The sequence below is a fragment of the Dipteris shenzhenensis genome, chromosome 29 (assembly GCF_047967505.1).
Source record: "Dipteris shenzhenensis isolate YYH24624 ecotype China chromosome 29, Dip_SZ_1.0, whole genome shotgun sequence".
Lineage (NCBI taxonomy): Eukaryota > Viridiplantae > Streptophyta > Polypodiopsida > Gleicheniales > Dipteridaceae > Dipteris > Dipteris shenzhenensis.
This window is the reverse complement of record NC_141624.1, coordinates 34,165,443-34,184,908: the sequence shown is the minus strand read 5'-3', so window position 1 is coordinate 34,184,908 and position 19,466 is coordinate 34,165,443. Positions and strand designations below refer to the sequence as shown.

Genomic DNA, 19,466 nt, shown 5'->3' with positions numbered 1-19,466 from the left:
CGATCGATTAATTTACTGATAGCACATATCATTCTTCTAGAATTTAGAAAACCTCAAAGCGACATACAGACTAAGAACAATAATACAAATAAAATAAGGAATGTTCATTGAATTATGTTGAGGAAATATTAACCAACAAGGTGAACTAGTAAATGGTGCAAATGGAGTTTTCATAACTATGTCCAAATACAACAATAAAGACTTCATACGGATAGAATTTTAAACCTTAGACATAAGAAACGAAACAAGACATAGTAACATGGATGCATATGAAACGAATATAAAATCAAAATTTACATTAATATTTTGAATTACAAAAGAAGTACAAATTGGTCCATTAAGATCAAGCATTCTAAATTTCCAATTCAACAAGTTACAACTAGAACAAGTTACAAAGCACAAGGACTTACTATGGAGAAATTAACATTTTCACCAATGAATGTTCATACACATGGAACTTGCATACACAACAATTTCACATGTAAAAAAATTAAGCAACCTTTATTTACTTGAACCACTTAAACAAGAACCTTGCTTCATAGAAAAAGATGTTCCCAAAGAAATGGAAAGACTAACAAATGAATCAAAATGGAAATTTAGAGTAAAAGTAAACAAAATTTTAAAATATACTATTCTCATACAATGTTTAAATACTAGATCATTACCAAGATATAAGAAAGACATATGAAACACAATACATCCATAAATTCAAGCATTATCTACTTGCAAGGGACTAAGTTAAAAGTTGTAATCTAGATTTTTTCGGATAATTTTGAATTTATAAATAATCACTTTACTTGCATGTTGACACAAAAATTCATCACCACTAAAAACATATAAAAATTTACACATTATGGTAATAGAAATAAAATAGCTCATATGATAGTGCAAAACAAAAGATACATAATTTTTACAATACAAAGACCCCCATCAAAGAACTATAATATGTTCATTCATAGAATAGGTTCTTATAATTCCAAACAAAATTACTAGGTGACTCCAATCTTGAAATCTCTCAAAAAACACCGTGATCATAACCCTAGAGCAAATCATGAATCCTTTCAATTCCAAGGTGCAATTCAAGGAGACTACATCACCTTATGGGACACAACTAGATCACACTTGGATCAACATAGCAAATCCAAGATAACAAATTTGGAACTACATACACATACTAGACAAACCACTCCATAACTTATATATACGCATGAAAATCATATAGCTTGTCTTATAAAAATAATGCATCACCATTGAAAACATAGACCAATATTAGTACATATTCCAAGATGTCTATAACTTCTAAAAGGTAGGACCATAATGGTTTGTCGCTTGTTTTCCCACAAAACCAATCAACACTTGAGGAAAAAAGACTTTGTGAAGCATTTAAGGGTTGAAAATGACATAAAATTTATGTTTTCACCAAACAATATGATATTCAACATGGAAAATTAGTTTTTCCATTTAAAACTTCTTTTTGACCATATCATTAGGGCTTAATCCTAAAAGCACATTCCCACACAGGGCAAATGCTCTACTATGAAAAGTGGGACACTCGAATTTAGGTGATCTTGTTATTTGTTTAGCTTTAGGAGAGCAAAAAATCTCCGTTAGCATGCAAGATTGGGTGACGTTAGGCGTGAAATCACAAGCTACCTTCATTTCAAGCTGTGAGGAGGCCAACACATTGGTGTAGGCCATCCACCTTGCTTGATTTTGCATGTCTCAATTATTGTACTAGAACAAAGCTTCACTTTAGTGCACCTTCTTTGTTTTATGCATGGGAAAGTGCTCTAAGTCTGGGTTCAAAACTATAGGCTCCCGATAGCCCTTATCTTCCTAGCACGTGTCTACGATTTGTTGTCCGTGCATTCACACATCTTGCCCACCAACCAATGTTTGGCCAACCATTGCATTCATTTTTCATATTGTTTTGGTCAAAATATTGTGCTAAGAAACCATGTGAATTTTTTACCGCTTCATTGTGATTGGCCTCCTCGCATAGAGTGTGGTGGTGCAAGGCCCAAAGAAATTCCCAAAAAACGAGGCCATTAGGTGGATGCCCATGTCACTTGTTGATGGGCTTTGCTACTGAATGTTCTAAATGGCGAGTTCTAGATATGAGAATTAGATTGGCCTTGCATACCTATCCTTATCTTAGCCTCTTCGTTTGAGTCCAACCTAACGTCATAAACATCGACATGGACCTACTATCCACCAATTAAAATTTGCACAAGGTCCTCAAGGGTTTCACAACCATCCGCCCACTGTGCAAAAGAAAATGAACTAGCAAGTGAGTCATGCCCAGGCATGGAACAAAAGTTGGGTAGTGTCACAAACCCTCCCAAGAGAGTGTCTAATAGAATTTAGCCAATCATCAGCGTGTGATGTTGGACAACATTATTCAGTACGTTGGGTGAAAGATTAATAATTGTCTACCCTTGTGAAGGCACAGACCCTTTGTGTCTACCCTTTATGAAGGTGTGGACTTGACCTTTGATAGACGAGCCCCATTTTGTTGCGTGGACATCAACCACCATCGAACTTTGCATGTCCAACGGTTGCTTGTGAAACCAGCTTAAGGATGGATGGGAGAAATGCGATAATTCATTAAATGAAAAACCATTACAAACACAAAGTCAAGAAAGCAAAAAATAAAAAGAAAATAGCAACAAATGAATTTGAAACTTAAAAAATTTACTTAAAAATGTTTGGAAGTTGCTCTCAATACACAATAAAGTAATGTTTGAGGGGGGAGGTCCGCTCACTTCCGTAGGTGATACGGGAGGCCTAAGGCCACTGATGTGAGAAGCGTGAAATGGGTGATGCGTAGACCTATTTCACAACTCTACATCGACTGCACTACACTGTGTGATGCGTGAACCTAGACACAACACTACGTCGAAGGTGCTACGAAGTGCTGATTGCTAGAATCTGAACAGGAAAAACAAACCCGGAAAGGAGATGGAATAACATTGATGACAGATAATGTAGAAAGCAGTAGACAAGAGCATAACGCGAGCAAGTGTGTAACATAAAATGAAAGGGACCAATCTCTCTGAAGCTGAGATCAAAGATCACTCATCCACGGTAGCAATACACCATAACAATGCAATAGGCTAGCTCGTAGCTCTAGCCTCTCTGCTTCTCACTCTCAATCCCTGTACAATGCTCAATGAATTCCCATCCCCCTCATCTCCCCTCTTCACCCTCACCTTCCGAGTGGGAATCCCTCCCTCTCTCCTATTGGTTGTCCCCTCATCCTTAGCCATCCCGCCGCAGCTGAGTCTCTTCATGTGTTGTGCAACAGCCAGCTTGTGCCGAGTCAATGCGTTGTAGCTACTCCATGTGCATCGCCTACAGCCACCCTATATCTAACAAGGCACCGCTAGATGAAACATTTGTGCCACCTATGAGTTTGGTCTGCAGAGGTTGGCGGAGATCGACTGTGTGACATGAAGGCCCTTGACGCATGGCCATGTGCTTGGGTGATATGTCCTCCTGATGACCATGTCCCCATGTGACTATGCCATTTTGGTGACCATGTCCTCTCCATGACTTGTGTCATCTTGTGACCCTATCACCTCCATGACTTGTGTCATCCTTGTGACCATGTCTCGCCAAGTTTAACATATCATCCTTCATCGCCTAACAAAGTGATTGGACATAGTTGGTCTTGCATGATCTCTGTATAACAAGTACATTATTGCAATTAAAGATACTCCAATACATGAATGCCTCTCTTGTAAACATCTAGTATTCAAGAAACCAACTAGTTACATAAAAGAAGACATGCATAATCAGATAATTAACAAAACACCATCCTTGACACCTTTCAAGATAAAACATCGTATTTGCATAGATTCCAAAAAAAGCAATACAATTAAATAAAAAACCAAATACTTCACACTCATCAAATCAAATAAACAAAGAATTGGATGATAAGGAGCTTTTAAATGTTGTTGAAGAGTGATTAGTCAATCCTACAATAGGATTTACTCTTCTAAAACAAGACACTCTCTATTGTTTGGGGAATAAATGTTGAAAGTCCAATCTTACATCCACCAATCAAACGTAAAATCCACTATGCTCCAGGGGGGGAAACGATGTTGTGTCCAACAACAATTACGAGGAGAAGAGAAACTGAAAAATAATACAAGTTCCTCCACTAATGCTAGACGCAGGAGAGAAAAAAGTACTCGATGATGTGTTGGACATTCGAGAGGTACTATCCCCAAGTGTATGTTTAAGTTGCCAGCTATCCTATTGTTTTGTAGCCTTCCATCCATTTTGTTTTTGGCTCATCATAGCAAGCATATAATGTTCCATAAATCCTCATTGTTTGTCATGTGGGCTTGGTGAATCAATATTAAGTAATGCTTGCCTTTATGGGATTTTGCTAGCTCCTCCATATTTTGTTGCCATTTCCCACATTTTGATAGCATGTTTTGCCTAAAATGTTTGGCAATGGTCTACTGCTGCTTGGCATTACATGCTGAAATGTAGGCATACAAGCTCACCTTGGCTACTAGATAGGTGAGAAGGATTGTCAGGTCAATACAAGGGGTTGTAGAGTTTGTTTGCATTCTTATCTCAAAGATTTGGCAATGAAGGCTCAAATATAGGGGCATGGAGAAGGGGATACTGTGTTTTAATTCTATTACAGAATTGGGTATCATGTTTCGTGTATGAGAGTGTCATGTTCCAATGAGAGGTTCTTAGTTTTGTAGTTGGGACTTTACCTTAGGCCAATTCCAAGTTTGCTTCTTGTATTTTTCAATAAAGGTCCAAGTGGCCCCTTCTACTTTGTTTTAGAAATTACCAATTTTCATCATCTTCTTTGACATACTTTTTTGTCGTACCTCAATTCATAACGTTCATAGACATGTATTTAGTACATTTCATATTCAGCTAAATGTGGGACATGGGAACCCAAACGGTAAAGTCACTTAGTGAAGAATTGTAACTCTAAGTGTGCCGCACTCCAATGAGAGATTCTTAGCTTTGAAGTTGGGACTTTATCTTGCAAAAGGCTAGTACCAATTTTTCTTCTTATGTTATCCTATAATGCTCCAAGTAGCAGGCCATTGCACTTATTTTAGAAAGTGAGTTTTGAGTGTCTTCATTTCCACAATTTTTGGTTTGCCCTCTATTTAATTAATTTATAACAAGAATCGATATGTATTAATAACTTTTATTCTAATTGCCGCCACATCTTGCCCTATATGCTGCCAATATGTCGGCCTATCTGCTGTCAGCCATTTCTACCTCGATCTGCCCATGCCACACCAATACCCCGTGGCCACATGGCAGCTCCTCAAATCGCCCCCTTCCTATGCAGGTGTCCTGTTCAATCGATCTCCTCAAGATGCACTTTTACAAGTGGGCAGTAACCCTTCTAACCCCTCAATTAATCCAACCCTTTTGGTTGAGAAAGAGACTGTTAGAGTCTTCAACCATTGAGGATTTAATAAGTTCGGCCACATGTAAGTCGATTAGTGGTTGCATCCATGTAGTTAGTAGGCTAGTATACAATAATTAGCATCGCAAACATTTGTAGAAGTGAGGCTGAGAATACTAATGCATGAAACATATAAATTTTATCACTTGCCATGTTCCGTTGTCACGCAATACTCAATTTCATTCCCAAACGATACATTGATCCAAACACCTCTGCTGAATCAGCCAGACTGAGTATTGGATGTCTGACTACAGAAGCTCGCATGGAATATTAAATTCAAATCTTGACAAAATAAGCTCTTCATTCTGCAAGGGTATCCTCAGGTAGATCTGATACAAGCAGACTCAAGAACCCTCTTACAAAAAGAATCCCAAGTAGATTCAGCTTGCAGTTGATGTCACTCTGCTTCAAAATGACTGTCAGATGTCTTATGTCAATACCAATCACCAATCACCAATTGTTAAAAGAAAAATTCTCCTTGGCCCAATGAAATTTCATTGGCTGATTTGAATACAACTATAACCTGGGTGTTAGCAAAAAGATGTACAGTTTCCTTGGATCTATCAATGGAAACTGACATCAAGGAAGGGCTTTTCATCAAGAAACCTCAAGTGAAGCCCAGCTTCGGTGGCACTTTGTGTCCACATCTGTGCAAGACTAGCTCCGTGGACTATTAACAGCGAGCCCAGGCACATTATGTATATTGATACATTCCTCAAAAATCACCTTTAAGCTCAAGCCATTGCAGACTGCAACCCTCCCTTCACGAAATTAAGATGCCATATATGCCAATTTGTACACAATGAGCTAATGATCGCATTTCCAATATGATAATGCCTGATGTCAACAATCACATACGAAACAAGTATCTCATCTCGTCAACTGTCAGCCTTGTTCCCTGATCTGTACTTGCATCCTCACCAAAGGCAGATGCAACCATCTGTTTTTTTCTATCCTGTAAAATCAAATAGCTGAATTCAGAGAGAATAGTTCATTGCTAGTATGGGTGTCAAGACATCCAACAACCAAAAAAAAGCAGCCCATTTGCAACAACCAACTCTAAAAATGCATTCTTTACATGCATAATAATATTCCTAATCAATTTCACAAACAGAGATCTAATCTGGGCAAGACCTGCAGAGCCAAAATTCGATCTTCAATGGTGTTTTTCACTGTAAAACGTGAAACGTGGACATCCCGAGTCTGGCCAATCCTATGAGCACGATCAATAGCTTGCTCTTCAGTAGTTGGATTCCACCACACGTCTATAAGGAGTACATGTGAGGCTGCAACCATATTCAGACCCAAACTCGCAGCTTTCAGTGACATAATCATTACTGTCACCTGAGAAAAACAAAAAAAAAGTCTTTGTGATCAGTAGTGTCCGTGTAAATGCTGTTATGTTTACCTATGATATGATGTAATTTGGGAAACAAGAAAGAGACCGTTTTTTCCAGTGCCTAAAAGAAAATATCAGTTAAATTGTTTAGAGACATATACAACATTGACCTAATAATATGCAAAATCTTCTCCTTCCAAAAAGTAGGGATGGGAAACTGGCAACACCTTGCATACATAACATGAATAGAAAAATTGTGACAAATTTCATATGCTAGAAGAGCTTATTGTTCCTAGAAACTAGCAATGCAGATCTTGCATGTACACTTGTCGAGGATAAAAGCACAATGCAAGGAGTTGAAACCATAAGACGAATTCCATGATAAGAGAAGGGGAACGGATAATGGATAATGGAGAGGAAAGAGACTAACCTTGGGTAAAAGCTTGAAGTCAGAAAGGGCACGGTCTCGCGACTGAATGGACATTGTCCCGTCAAGCCTCCGGTAGCAGAAGCCCTCTTTTTTAAGAGAAAATTCCAACAAATCCAGCATGCTAGTCCATTGTGAGAATACGATCGCTTTTTCTGTCCTCACCTCTTCAGCGTCTGTGGATAAGACTTCATTGTCCAATCTGTCTACTGAAGCTTCTAGCTTTGTAGTCCTTGAGCTTTCTAGTGATGGAAGAGCACGCAAGGTATCTATTACAGCCTTGATTTTAGAGGAAGACTCTGGAACATCCTTCAGACTAGATTCTGAGAGTGGGTCAGCCGGAGGTTCAGCAACCTGCCTCTCAGCATCACCACTAGAATACTTCAAGGCAGACAAAGAATAAGCCGCCGATGAGTTCAGAGGGGCATGACATTTCGGATGTGGACAACTTGCACAATCGTCGTGTGTCAATCTATCAGATATACATTGCCTGCAGAAGACATGACCACACAGAGTAATGATTGCATCATCTGGAGCATCCTGCAAAACCAAAACAGACGAAACATATTGTGACTTCGGGCCCCAGAATCAAACATTGTTATTCTTAAGAATCACTTTGTCTAATGACGAAGACCAGGATTATTCTAAAACAACTACTAACAGAAATTAATCCTATCATATGGCCATATTGTATATCTATTTAAAGAAATACTAAGCACATTTCCATTTACACAAGATGCCTAAGACGTGATGCCAACATACTCCACCGTCCACAAAATTGGACACTCAATTTTACTAAAGCCCTTTAGACCCAAAAATTGATGCGACGCTCTTCACTTACTAAAGAATTGAAATGTCCGACAGGCGACGACAGCCCTTGCTGGCTATCTTGCAACAAACCTTGTGAAAAGGGAAACCTGCCATCAGTTTTCAGTTATCCCCCTATTCTCACCATGCATAGCAAACTGAACTCCAGGCACACAAAGCCATCATAAACTGAATGGTTAAAGACCGTGTCGAGGAAATTATCTGAAAGCCAGTCTCTCTGCTTCCCTATGGGCCGGCCAACAACAACTACATATTTGATATAATGTTAAATGCAGCAACTTAAGAGTACAAGTCAAACATATGTGGCCCATTGTCTATCCTCAGACGACCATAGGAGAGGCATATGAAGAATCTTCATGTAGTACTGCTTGTACTTCCAATCACACAAGAAAAATTATGAGCATGTACAGAGAATCGAGAGAAAATACCAAGCCTCTCTCATTCATCTTGTTTAAAAGCTACGAAAAAAGGCTGCCCTTATGCGATTGCTTGATGTTTGAAGATGCAGAACCTACTTGTAGGTGCTCAAAATAGGGACAGATACGTATTCACGATTGTTTTCACCACTTCCCTTCAATATAAATAAATAGAAATCTCTTTGGTACAAAAAATAAAAGAACTTTTGTACAAAAATGCTCCAGCTGTTTTCCCAAAGGAGGCTTACCAAGCATATGTTGCATGTGTCCCGATTCCTTTCCAAGACGGACAAGAGAATTGCCCGTTTCTCATTAGATAATTTGCTCACAGACTCGGCAGTACTCTTCTGCACAGCATCTGAGTGATGACCTTTAACAAGATGAGGATGATCACATGCTTGCCGAAGGCGTAAAAGCATCCATAAAATATTTACATAGTTGCTCTGCACAGTTCCACTTGCAGCATACATCTACACAACACATACACAGAGCAATGCAATTAATCTTCTATTGGCCACATTAGACAACATACAGCTTCATTGCCCTCACGCTAACAGCATCACCTAGCTGACTTAGAAAACTCTGGAGAATACCATAAGCTCCAAAACCAACCAGCATACCCTGAATTGCTCACGAGACTGAGTCTCAAGATTAGTGTAAAAAGCCCGTTCTTTTGCACTGAACTCAACTTGCTGCAGCCTAACGCTCTTTTTAGGTAAAATGATAATTGGCTCACCATCAATTAAAGTCGCTGCACAGACAGCAGACAATATTGTCAAACAATGGGCAAATCCAAAAGGAAACCATCCACAACCCTTCAATGTATCAGAAGATCCATGCACACGACATTTAAATCCCTCCCCAATTCAAATTCAATAAGCAGGACACCTGAACTTCTAAGTCCCACTTCTGGAAAATTTCATTCTGCACTTGAAAATTGTTTTCTGTCCTTACGTTTGTCGGGCTGATCACAGAGTGAAGTCTATAATCTTTGAGCTGATGCAAACTTGCCTACTGCGGTCTTGGGACAATAAATTATCAGTTCCATTCATACAAGTAAGACGTACAAATTTGACAAAATCACAGACATGGTCCTGTACTCATCCTTTGTTGGATATCCTACATAGACTTTTAATCCTCTTAAGTCACTCTTCCAACACATTAGAATTCCGGGTCTCTTGTCAGCATGTCTTTCAAACCTCTGTCAGATATCTGTCCCACAATGCCTCTGTCAAAATGTTGTACACCTTGCATGAATAACCACAATCCTTTGGGGAAAATAACGAGCCCTGACAGGTATGGTCATGTAAGCTTGGTGCATTGCTAGCAAGGCAACGTCAATCTTCCCTTGTCTAGGTTATGTACTGAACAGATGTCCTGAAGAACTGGATAGATGATAGGCAATGTTTTGCTGTGTAACCACCGTCCTTCACGCTGCATAGGCCAGATGCGTTCATGCATTTAACTTAAGCCCTTCTTGACCTAAAGGTGAGATCATCAATTTGCAGATGCTGCCTTTGATAGATGTTACAATCCAATATTTCACTAAGCTCTGCCTATTCCTGATTTCTTTGCCAAACACCAGCCCATCATAACTAAAATACCAAAATTTTGAAGTACTCTCCTATGAGTGGCTCATACCTCTCATTGTCCAAGTTCAAATTCCCGAAACTATGCATGGTTTCCAGGATTATTTTTCCAGAATTCTGACAGATAAGTGCCCATATTTGCTTATCTCAGAACAGTGAAACAGTGAGGGGAAAAGCCCATTATGGAAACTTTCCATTTAGTTATATTAAGAAACAGCACAATCCCGCTCTTTCCGTGCAACTTACTTGTGACCAAACAAGAGTCATACCTCTATACAAAAAAACAGTGGGGCACATCCTCTCCCATACATGGAACTCCCAACATAATATACCTAGATGAATCCAGGAACATTCCCAAACTCATCCTCTAAAAACACAACATAGTGCAGTTTCAATCTCACGATAGTCACTCATAAGATTGAAAACCATAAACTCCATCACGCATAGCAGGGACTAGCTACTATGACATCCCCACTGACGTCATCAGCGCCCAACAATGGGTGTAGACCATAGTATAAAGTACGCTCTCACACATACAAATCCACACACCCACACATACTTGAGCATCCATTTATACAAAGTCTTCGTACTGAGTTTCTATCGGCACTCCGGAGGTGAAGGGCAAACTCAGCCATGACGAAGGCTAGCACTAAAGGAGAAGGCTAATCAAAAAGTAGTCCAAATCTCTTCATTCAAGCATAAATATGCTTCAACATGCATGTCAAAACCTTGGGAATTCCTTGTGTCAACAATAACACTCATATCCAGTGCATTCTGAAAACTTATGGGGCCTGCATTATACCTTGTCGGCTCAAAATTGCTCCAAAAAACAAAACACGCTAAAAATTCCAGAGTGTTTGTGTTTGCCCGTCATCATAACAGCTGTGAATCTTTGTGGATTCAAGCCCCAAGCCACATCCACATGTTAAGAGCTTCCATGAGTCCTCACAGAAATGCTGGAATGTACAATCCTGACCACCATTGAATAAGGCATGCTAGTGTAGTGATATCGCTGCCACAAATTTCAGCCCTCGAGCTTTGTTAATATGTTCTAGTGGCACTCAAATCGTGGCAACTAAGAGCTTCAAGGACTGTTCAGCTTCCCCATCATGCTGACTTTTTACCAAAACTGTCACATCTAACAACATATGCAAATTCGCTTTGGCATTCCTTGCTTTCCACTACCTTGTCTGTTGTTTCTGTTCTTTTAATGGAAAGCATAACTTGGCATCCCTTGCGTTCAACTACTTGTCTGCTGTATTTTTTTCTTTTAAGGAAAATATACATTGCCCATTACTCATCTCTTCGTCAAAAACCCTCCCCTCAAAGTTGTCATGTTTGGAGTATCCAAGAGTGAGCACGTTTGATTTAGTCTCAAGTTGACCATCATAATCTCTGTTTCAAGGCATCTATTGTTGTACCTTATGTGTGCAGACTTCCATTAGGGGTTTTACCTCCCAGTTGCATCATTGCTTGGCTTGTAGCCATTCATTGCGACTTCAAAAATAATTTATCATTGCTATTAGCATGCTGATGTGCCCAGCAGTCATCATTTTTTTGCTGTGAGAGGGGTGTGTGCGGGGGGAAGAGGTAGAGAAATAAATAATTAAATATATATAACCATCTTCAAAGGTTTCACGGGCCTATGAGACAAATATACATCCAAAACCGATCCAAGTCCAAGCCCAAGGGAGAGCAACGCAGCTCCTGTGGAGTGTGTAAAGCAGCTCCAACATTATTACAAAGCATTACTATGCTAGTCATATGATAGGATAACCATCATTACATCAGTTTAAGACTACAAGCCTTTGACCTCATAAAGAGAGACCCCCCTTTTTTTTTCTGGTGGTGTGTGTGTTTGGGGGGGGGGGGGGGAGGGGGGGGGGTTTGTGAAAGAGAGAAAGCTGTGCTTTCCAGCTACTCTTTCTAGGACACGTTCCATGAAAGGCAAGGGATAGTGGTCGCGCCTGGTGGTAGCATTGACTTTTTTCAGATCCACACATACTCGAATCTTTCCATTCTTCTTTAGGACTATCACGATGGGTGACACCCAGTCTGTATGCTCTATCTCATGAATCCTGCATCTATGAGTTTTTGGATCTCCTCTCTCACTATGAGTACACATTTGGGATTCATAGGATAGGGACGCTGACGCACTGGCCTGACATCGTCTAGCATGGGTATCGTGTGCTGCACAACTTCAACGGGCACACCCTTCATACCCGTGTATTTCCAGGCCATGCAATCCTTGTACTCTCGAAGGAGGGCAATTAAACCATTCTCCTTGTTGGGGGTGAGGTCATTTGCGATGAATACTCGTTGTGGGTCCTTCCCTTCCGGCACGAAGTAGAGGTAGACCGTAGAAGTAGAAGGGAGAGTAGAGGTCACATAATAAGAGGTGGTACAATGAATGGAGTCAGCATCTCCATTCCATGCCATAGGAATCTATCCCACAAACCCCTATTTTTTTAATGCATTCTCTATTGCCTTTTCTTCCTGTCTCTTTTTGGGTTTTGATTGTTGATCTCCACATCATTTCTTACTATAACAATAGATTTGTTACCGTTGCTAAGTGAATGTATGATGTCAGGAAAGGATGGTAATGCAGCCCGTTGGATAGCTCAAAGAATAGAGTACCAATAACAATAAAAGGTTGGCTCAAATTAAAAGCCAGGGAATACGCCTCTTTAATTCAAAGAACCCACTACTACAAGAATAAAGCCACTACTACAAGAATAAAGGAAGATGTCCATTCTCTTGGTGCAAAACGAGAAAAGAGGCCAAAAAGCAGTGATCATAAGAAGGCTTCTCTTTGTCTTGGTGCCCAAGGAAAGAAAGACTGAAATGGAGTGGATCAAAGTTTGAATGATTCTAGGAGACCAAGGATCCGACAAGGTCAAAGATCTCCCTGCCGTACTCAGTCTACAGGAACATATTTACATCGTGCAATGTTGCATGAGAAGTTCAAGTCTCAAATTAGTCTATATAAGTCTACATGAATCCACCAAACTCATCCTCTTAAAACACAACACAATGTGCCGTTTCAATCTCATAATAGTCACTCATAAGATTGAAAACCATAAACTCCATCGTGCATAGCAAGGACTAGCTACTATGACATCCCCACTGATGTCATCAGAGCTCGTAGACCATAGTACAAACATATGCTCTCACACATACAAATCCACACACCCACACATATTTGAGTGAGCATCCATTTACACAAAGGTCTTTGTAATGAGTTTCTGTCAACGCTCCGGAGGTGAAGGGCAGACTCAACCATGACAAAGGCTAGCACTAAAGGAGAAGGCTAATCGAAAAGTAGTCCACATTCTCTCCATTCAAGCTACAACTGCTTGTGAAGACGTATAATCATTTTAGTTTCTCCCATACGAGCATCTAAGCAAAAAAGGCTTAGACAATCTAGCTGACAGGGCAACACACCACATAAGATGGGAAGAATTTATCGCAATATCAGCAGGGTGCAACATGGACAAAAACTTCACAAGGTGAAATTTGCATGTCCACTAATACGGCAGAAGCATATATCTTGGTGAATCCACGAACATGCCCAAACTCATCCTCTAAAAACACAACACATAGTGCAGTTTCAATCTCATGATAGTCAATTCAATTAGTCTACCTAGGCAATTATTGAAGTGACAAGATCCCAGGCACTGGTAATCTACCCTAGGGGTGTGTGATATGCAGCTAGAAGTTTATCACTCTTCCCCATCTAAGATTATCTTCATACTTCACTGCTTTATCCTATCCTATTTGCTAGAATCCTAGGACTTCCCAGACAAAAGTTCCAATCACATATACCTAGATGAATCCAGGAACATTCCCAAACTCATCCTCTAAAAACACAACATAGTGCAGTTTCAATCTCATGATAGTCACTCACAAGGTTGAAAACCATAAACTCCATCATGCATAGCAGGGACTAGCTACTATGACATCCCCACTGACGTCATCAGCACCCAACAGTGGGTGTAGACCATAGTATAAAAATATACTCTCACACATACAAATCCACACACCCACACATACTTGAGCATCAATTTATACAAAGTCTTCATACTGAGTTTCTGCCGGCACTCCGGAGGTGAAGGGCAGACTCAGCCATGATGAAGGCTAGCACTAAAGGAGAACATGATGAAGGCTAGCACTAAAGGAGAAGGCTAATCAAAAGGTAGTCCAAAATCTCTTCATTCAAGCTACAACTGCTTGTGAAGTCTATACATTTTCATTTTAGTCTCTCCCCAACGAGCATCTAAATCTAAATCTAGCTGATAGGGCAACGCACCATTTAAGATAGAAAGAATTATCACAATACCAGCAGGCCGCAACTTGGACGAAAACTTCACGAGGTGAAATTTGCATGTTCCAATCACATCCTAACTTCCCTATCGATGGAACTCCCATATTGGACTCACAGCACAAGTTTGCCAACCTTACAATAGGTGGGACATTCCATGCGAGTAGATACAGTCCGTGTGCACATGTTTTAGCACCTTGAATTGCATACTTCTTGCAGTAAGACTTGCTCAATCATCTGGATTGTGGTTTCAAGCTGATCACTGAAACTAGACCATAAACTGCTGCACTCATAAACTGCACTCATATTCAATTTCGGGACACTAAGATTCTAAAAAACTATCTCAGAATTGAAAGTCATAAAGGTGCTTCAATGATGGGATTCAAACCCCAAAATTTCCTTTTTCTCAATATGTATAAAAACAACACTACACAGGAGCAGTACCAGATCTTGTTTCAACTAACTGTCAGAGAAGCGCCCTCCCATCAGAGTCCTATGATCCATCAGGGGATAGACAACCTTGTGATGCCACTGCCTACATATAGAGTGGAAAATAAGACACCTCTGATTCTTCATCAGACAATGGAGCTGGACAGGAATAATACATGGATGACCAAGTATGTGTACTTACTCTTTTTCTCAAATTTTTCTACCTAGGCTAATATACTTGACCATGCCTGATTCTAAAAATGTATGAATTCCTCCTCTCCTCTGCATTATGTCTAATACTTCTACCTAGACTAGTATACTTGACCATGCCTGATTCTTAAAAGTGTACATGGAGCAGTAATCACTGAATCAACATCTCAGCCATTACAGTATTAAACTGAAGTGTACTCCAAGCTTGGCAATCACAAACTAGAAAAACTGCAACTTGGCTGTTCAACAGGCACACTAGCTATAACAAAATTCACACATCCATACAAAAGGTTCCAAGCACTCCTCCGGAGGGCAGATTCAGGCAAGACCAAGGACTAGCAAGTAGCAAACAGATAGTTCAATGGTGACTAACCTTCAATACTTACACATTGAAAAAACTTGAAATTTTAACTAAAATTGAAAGAACAGAGGAGTAGCGGAATTCTCACTCTTTGTCCGCCGCAGCATGACCTTCGGCAGAATATACTGTAGTTTTCTATAGCCATAGCTTGGATCTCGTGCTATCGGGTCTTTTATTTCTGACCGGAAAGCTTTATAAGCACAAAAAGGGTCATATTTCAGAAATCTAAAATAACTGTACAAATCATCAATTGCATTCTGTATCGGTGTTCCAGATAAACACCATCGCCGCTTTGCCCTCAGGCCCCAACATGCACGAGCAGCCTGCGTCCTGCGATTTTTGATATTCTGTGCTTCATCTAACACCACCCTGAACCAAGCCACCTTTGCTAAGGGTCCAGAATCTGACGTATCCAATGCATCAGTATCACCCTTTTTGCCTTTCGCCTTCTTCTTTTTACCAACTGCTGCTGATTTCTGTTTTTCTTCAGAGCTCGTTAAGCCACTTAGGCCATAATGAGCTGGATTCCTTTCATCTGCTTCCTTCTCGTCTGGCAAGGGTTGCTTTGGAACCTCCATGCTAACTATTGCATAGGTTGTCAATACGACATCGTACTTAGCAAGCTCAGAAGGATCCTTTGTTCTGTTGCTACCATGATACAAGAGCACAGACAATCCAGCAGCTTCAGTTACCTTATCCTTTAACTCCTGTGCCCACTGTCTCAAGACACTTGTAGGACACACAACTAAAGTGCCAGCAGATGGTCGGCCTTTTGGAACTAGAAACGTTTTCTCTTGAGGTTGTCTGTCCAAGGTACAGCCCCATCCTAACTGTGCCGGCTTTTTTTCTTCATCACCGTGCAAACCCTCCTCGTCATCAAGGTCAACAGCTGAAGCTTCCCAACAGACTTGTTTTAATCCCTCTGTGGAAGAACTGGCTGCTGGAGGCTTGGATTTCAAAATTAGAGCAATCGTGGAGACAGTCTTACCAAGGCCCTGCACAAAATAATGCCGCCAAACGTGATCAATTCCAAGAGCAAACTTATCAGCTCACGTTGTTTCAGAGATACCACACATTCCTAGCAAACGAAGCAGATACTTTGAAACTTGACATTGGCTTGCACTGAAATCTCAAATTTTCAGGAGAGCAAATGGCCTCATAGATGGCAATCGAGAAGACCTGATCATCTGCAAGTATCCCCCCCGCACATTCAGCTCCTTTTTCCTTCTTTTCCATCCATGCAACAGCCATCCTCTGCAGGTAGTGCTTAAAATTAAAAACTTATTAAACTTGGACCTTTACACTGAATATATTAGGGTCTCAGTTTTTTATTTCAGTACAGTGAATATATTCAGGTCACAGTTTAGAGATAACATCGACATCAGTACACAAGACCACGTCTCCTAAAGTTACACCTTGTGATTCCAATATGGGCCAGAAACCTGACTTTCACTTCAATCCAGGTATCCTGAAACCCTCCATCTCAAAACTAGTTTGTTACCTTTACTTGAGGATTGCAAGTGTGCACGCTGCTTGAAGAATTTCTGTAGTCTCAAGGCCACATTGTGTTTATCATACAGAGTGATGCATAGATCACACCTTGCAAAAATTACCTGGTGTTTAAGAAGTGGAACAGCCATAAGTCCCTCGTCTGGGCTGGCTTCTTCTCTGAACACCATATCATCAAGACCCTGGGCATTCAACAACGCAGTCATTTCATTCAAGGTTGCTTATAAAGCCATGATGCCAGTGTATATTTTAAAACTTCAAAGACCAGATAGTTCCAGGGAGTAACAAACCTTTAACAGCCCCCGTGACTGAGGTTCTTTATTATGTGCAGGGGCATGATCCTTTGCTGAACCAATTTGAGGTCCAAGGGTGGATGGAAGAACCCTTTTTGATCCACTGTCAGTTGATCCGCTTGTAGAATACACCCTTTCAGGTGTTGAATCGGGCTTGGGATATAGACCGCCAATGCCTCTTATACCTTGTGCTGCTTCTATAAAAGGGGTTGAATGTAGCGTTTGATCCAAAAGGTTTAGGCCTGGCTTCATAAATCCTGCTGGCCCGTACCCAAAGAGGGCAAATGCTGATGATGAGTTATAAGAAGAAATGCCAGCTTGTGATTCATGTAATTCCCGAACCTTGTTTGGTTTGGTACTTAGGTTGGGGACCTCTTCATGTGGTAGAGTTCGAGCGGAAATTTCTTTAGGGTGTTTTTGTCCAGGTTCCACCCAGCTTGGAAGTTTCCTTGGAACAGCTGATGATGAGTTATAAGAAGAAAGTGCGGCCTGTGCTTCATGCAAGTCCCGATCATTACTGGGCTTACTGTTCACTTTGGGGACCTCTTCGTGTCGTAGGGGTCGAGCGGAAATTTCTTTAGCCTGCTTTTGTCCAGGTTCCACCCAGCTTGGAAGCTTCCTTTTGCCTCTGAACTCGCAGTCATCCCTATTAAATTCAGCCTCGCAATCACTGTCTGTATCGGTCAAGTCCACTAATACCGGGCCTTCGGCTTGACCTTTTGTGTGTTGTGCTAAGGTAGTGGTCGTGCTGGAGCCATTGCTTTTCAGATCCCACCTGTCGTGTTCCAATAAGTTTGTGGCCCCGAAACCCTCATTTGCACGCTCCCCCGTATTGCCATTACTTGACCCTTGTAACATCTGAACCCATGCAGAAAGGCTCTGAGACCCATCTTCATTCCTAGGCCGTTCATCACTGTCAAACGACAATTCGGATTGTTGACTAAAACCGTCCGATTGTGAGGACTCGGCAGTCTCACCCACCGACCTTTCCTCGTGCTTCTCAGTTTTCTGCATCTTCCAGGCCTGCCATTCTCGGTCTGATAAGACACAATTACGTTACACAAACAGAGGGATATAAAACCTTGGCCAACGTATTTTTTGTTTTAAAGCAAGAGATGCACGTTCTATGCGACTGGTTGTAATCTAAGATGCACCTTGACTAGTATCTTCCATGTACTGCTCGGGCGACGGAGCTGGGCAAGAGGCTTGCTCGGGACATTGAACTGCAGGGGAGACTGGCGAAACTGCTGGTACTTTTGGCTCCTGCGAACAAAACACAGAAATCCTAGATGTAAAACGAAAACATCCGAACTCCAAAAAATTTTACGGTGGCACTCCAATCGCCCGCAATAATCAATCTTGCACCTAACTACCCCGCAGCTGACTCCCCCATGCTAGCTCACTGCATGAAACGTTCAACCAAAGAACTAAATTTCCCGAAACCCCCAAACCCCCTGCAAACCGCAAATCTAAATGGTCAAATCCGTTTCGAGCGAGATCAGGGGAGGGAGAACCAACCGCGCCAATGTAATCAGCGAGCTTCTCGGGATCGGGGGGTTCCTGCATGATCAAGTCGAAGGTGTCGAAATCCATATTGACATCGTCGTCACAGAGCAAGCGGTCGAGGGGCTCAGGGAAATGCGAAGGGTCAAGGTGGGAAGGGGAGAAGCACCAGGAGTGGAAGGGGGAATCCATAGCTGGGGGGGGAGCATGGAGAAGAAGAAAATGGCTATGGCGAGATATGGCTATGGTGGCTATGGCGATTGAAGACCTTGAATTCACAGAAAAAAAAAAAGAGATGAAGATGAAGATTATGATTTGACGAAGTCGGGGGTTTACTACTCTGTCTTTGGTTTTCCTCTGGAAAAAAAAAGGCAATAGTTCCAAGTACTTTCCCCTCTTCCAAACACACCCTTAGAACCTTCCGAGTCTCGGAAGGAAATTTCCCTCATAGAAAGGGAGGAGGTATGTCTCTCTCTGGGTCTCATATTCTCCCCTCGCGAAGTTTCCCCTCAGGTGCATCCGGTCAGCTCGCCTTCATAGGCTTCTCCAGGACACGGCCCCTCCCCTCGGATTCAGTCTTCACACCTAGCCCTGTTGGCTCCTCCTTCTGCTCGAGGCATCATCGAGTCGGGCCTCGAGTCGGGCCTCAAGGGGAAGGCTTGTTAGCAAAATGCTTGTTGGAGACCCAAGGGGGAGGCTCCTCTAGCCAATGTTTGATGGAGCCCCAGAGATGGTTGGGGTATTCATTTGCATCATTGAGCCCTTGGCTCCTTCCACTCCAAG

The 19,466-nt window shown here is 41.3% G+C and overlaps 1 protein-coding gene across 1 annotated transcript; it reads right to left on the bottom strand.

Moving 5' to 3' along the window:
* Positions 1-6,063: 6,063 nt before the first annotated feature.
* On the bottom strand, positions 6,064-19,100 carry LOC147882746 (helicase-like transcription factor CHR28). Its single transcript, XM_087400179.1, has 11 exons — positions 18,699-19,100; positions 18,335-18,443; positions 17,178-18,217; positions 16,992-17,069; positions 16,558-16,632; positions 15,467-16,373; positions 9,089-9,219; positions 8,717-8,938; positions 7,228-7,764; positions 6,593-6,802; positions 6,064-6,413 (listed from the first exon to the last, which is right to left on the bottom strand). Exons 1-11 carry the CDS (start codon positions 18,873-18,875, stop codon positions 6,309-6,311), a joined length of 3,591 nt encoding a protein of 1,196 aa, XP_087256305.1. The 5' UTR covers positions 18,876-19,100; the 3' UTR covers positions 6,064-6,308.
* Between the last annotated feature and the right edge of the window lie 366 nt (positions 19,101-19,466).

Bases quoted from the DNA above. Each gene is read 5' to 3' on its own strand.
- LOC147882746 (XM_087400179.1), bottom strand. From the start codon at position 18,875: ATGGATTCCCCCTTCCACTCCTGGTGCTTCTCCCCTTCCCACCTTGAC. The intron at 18,218-18,334 runs GTGCATCTTAGA...GTGTCTTATCAG, and splicing joins CATGGAAGATACTAGTCAAG to ACCGAGAATGGCAGGCCTGG. The intron at 6,414-6,592 runs GTCTTGCCCAGA...TTGATTTTACAG, and splicing joins ATCGAATTTTGGCTCTGCAG to GATAGAAAAAAACAGATGGT.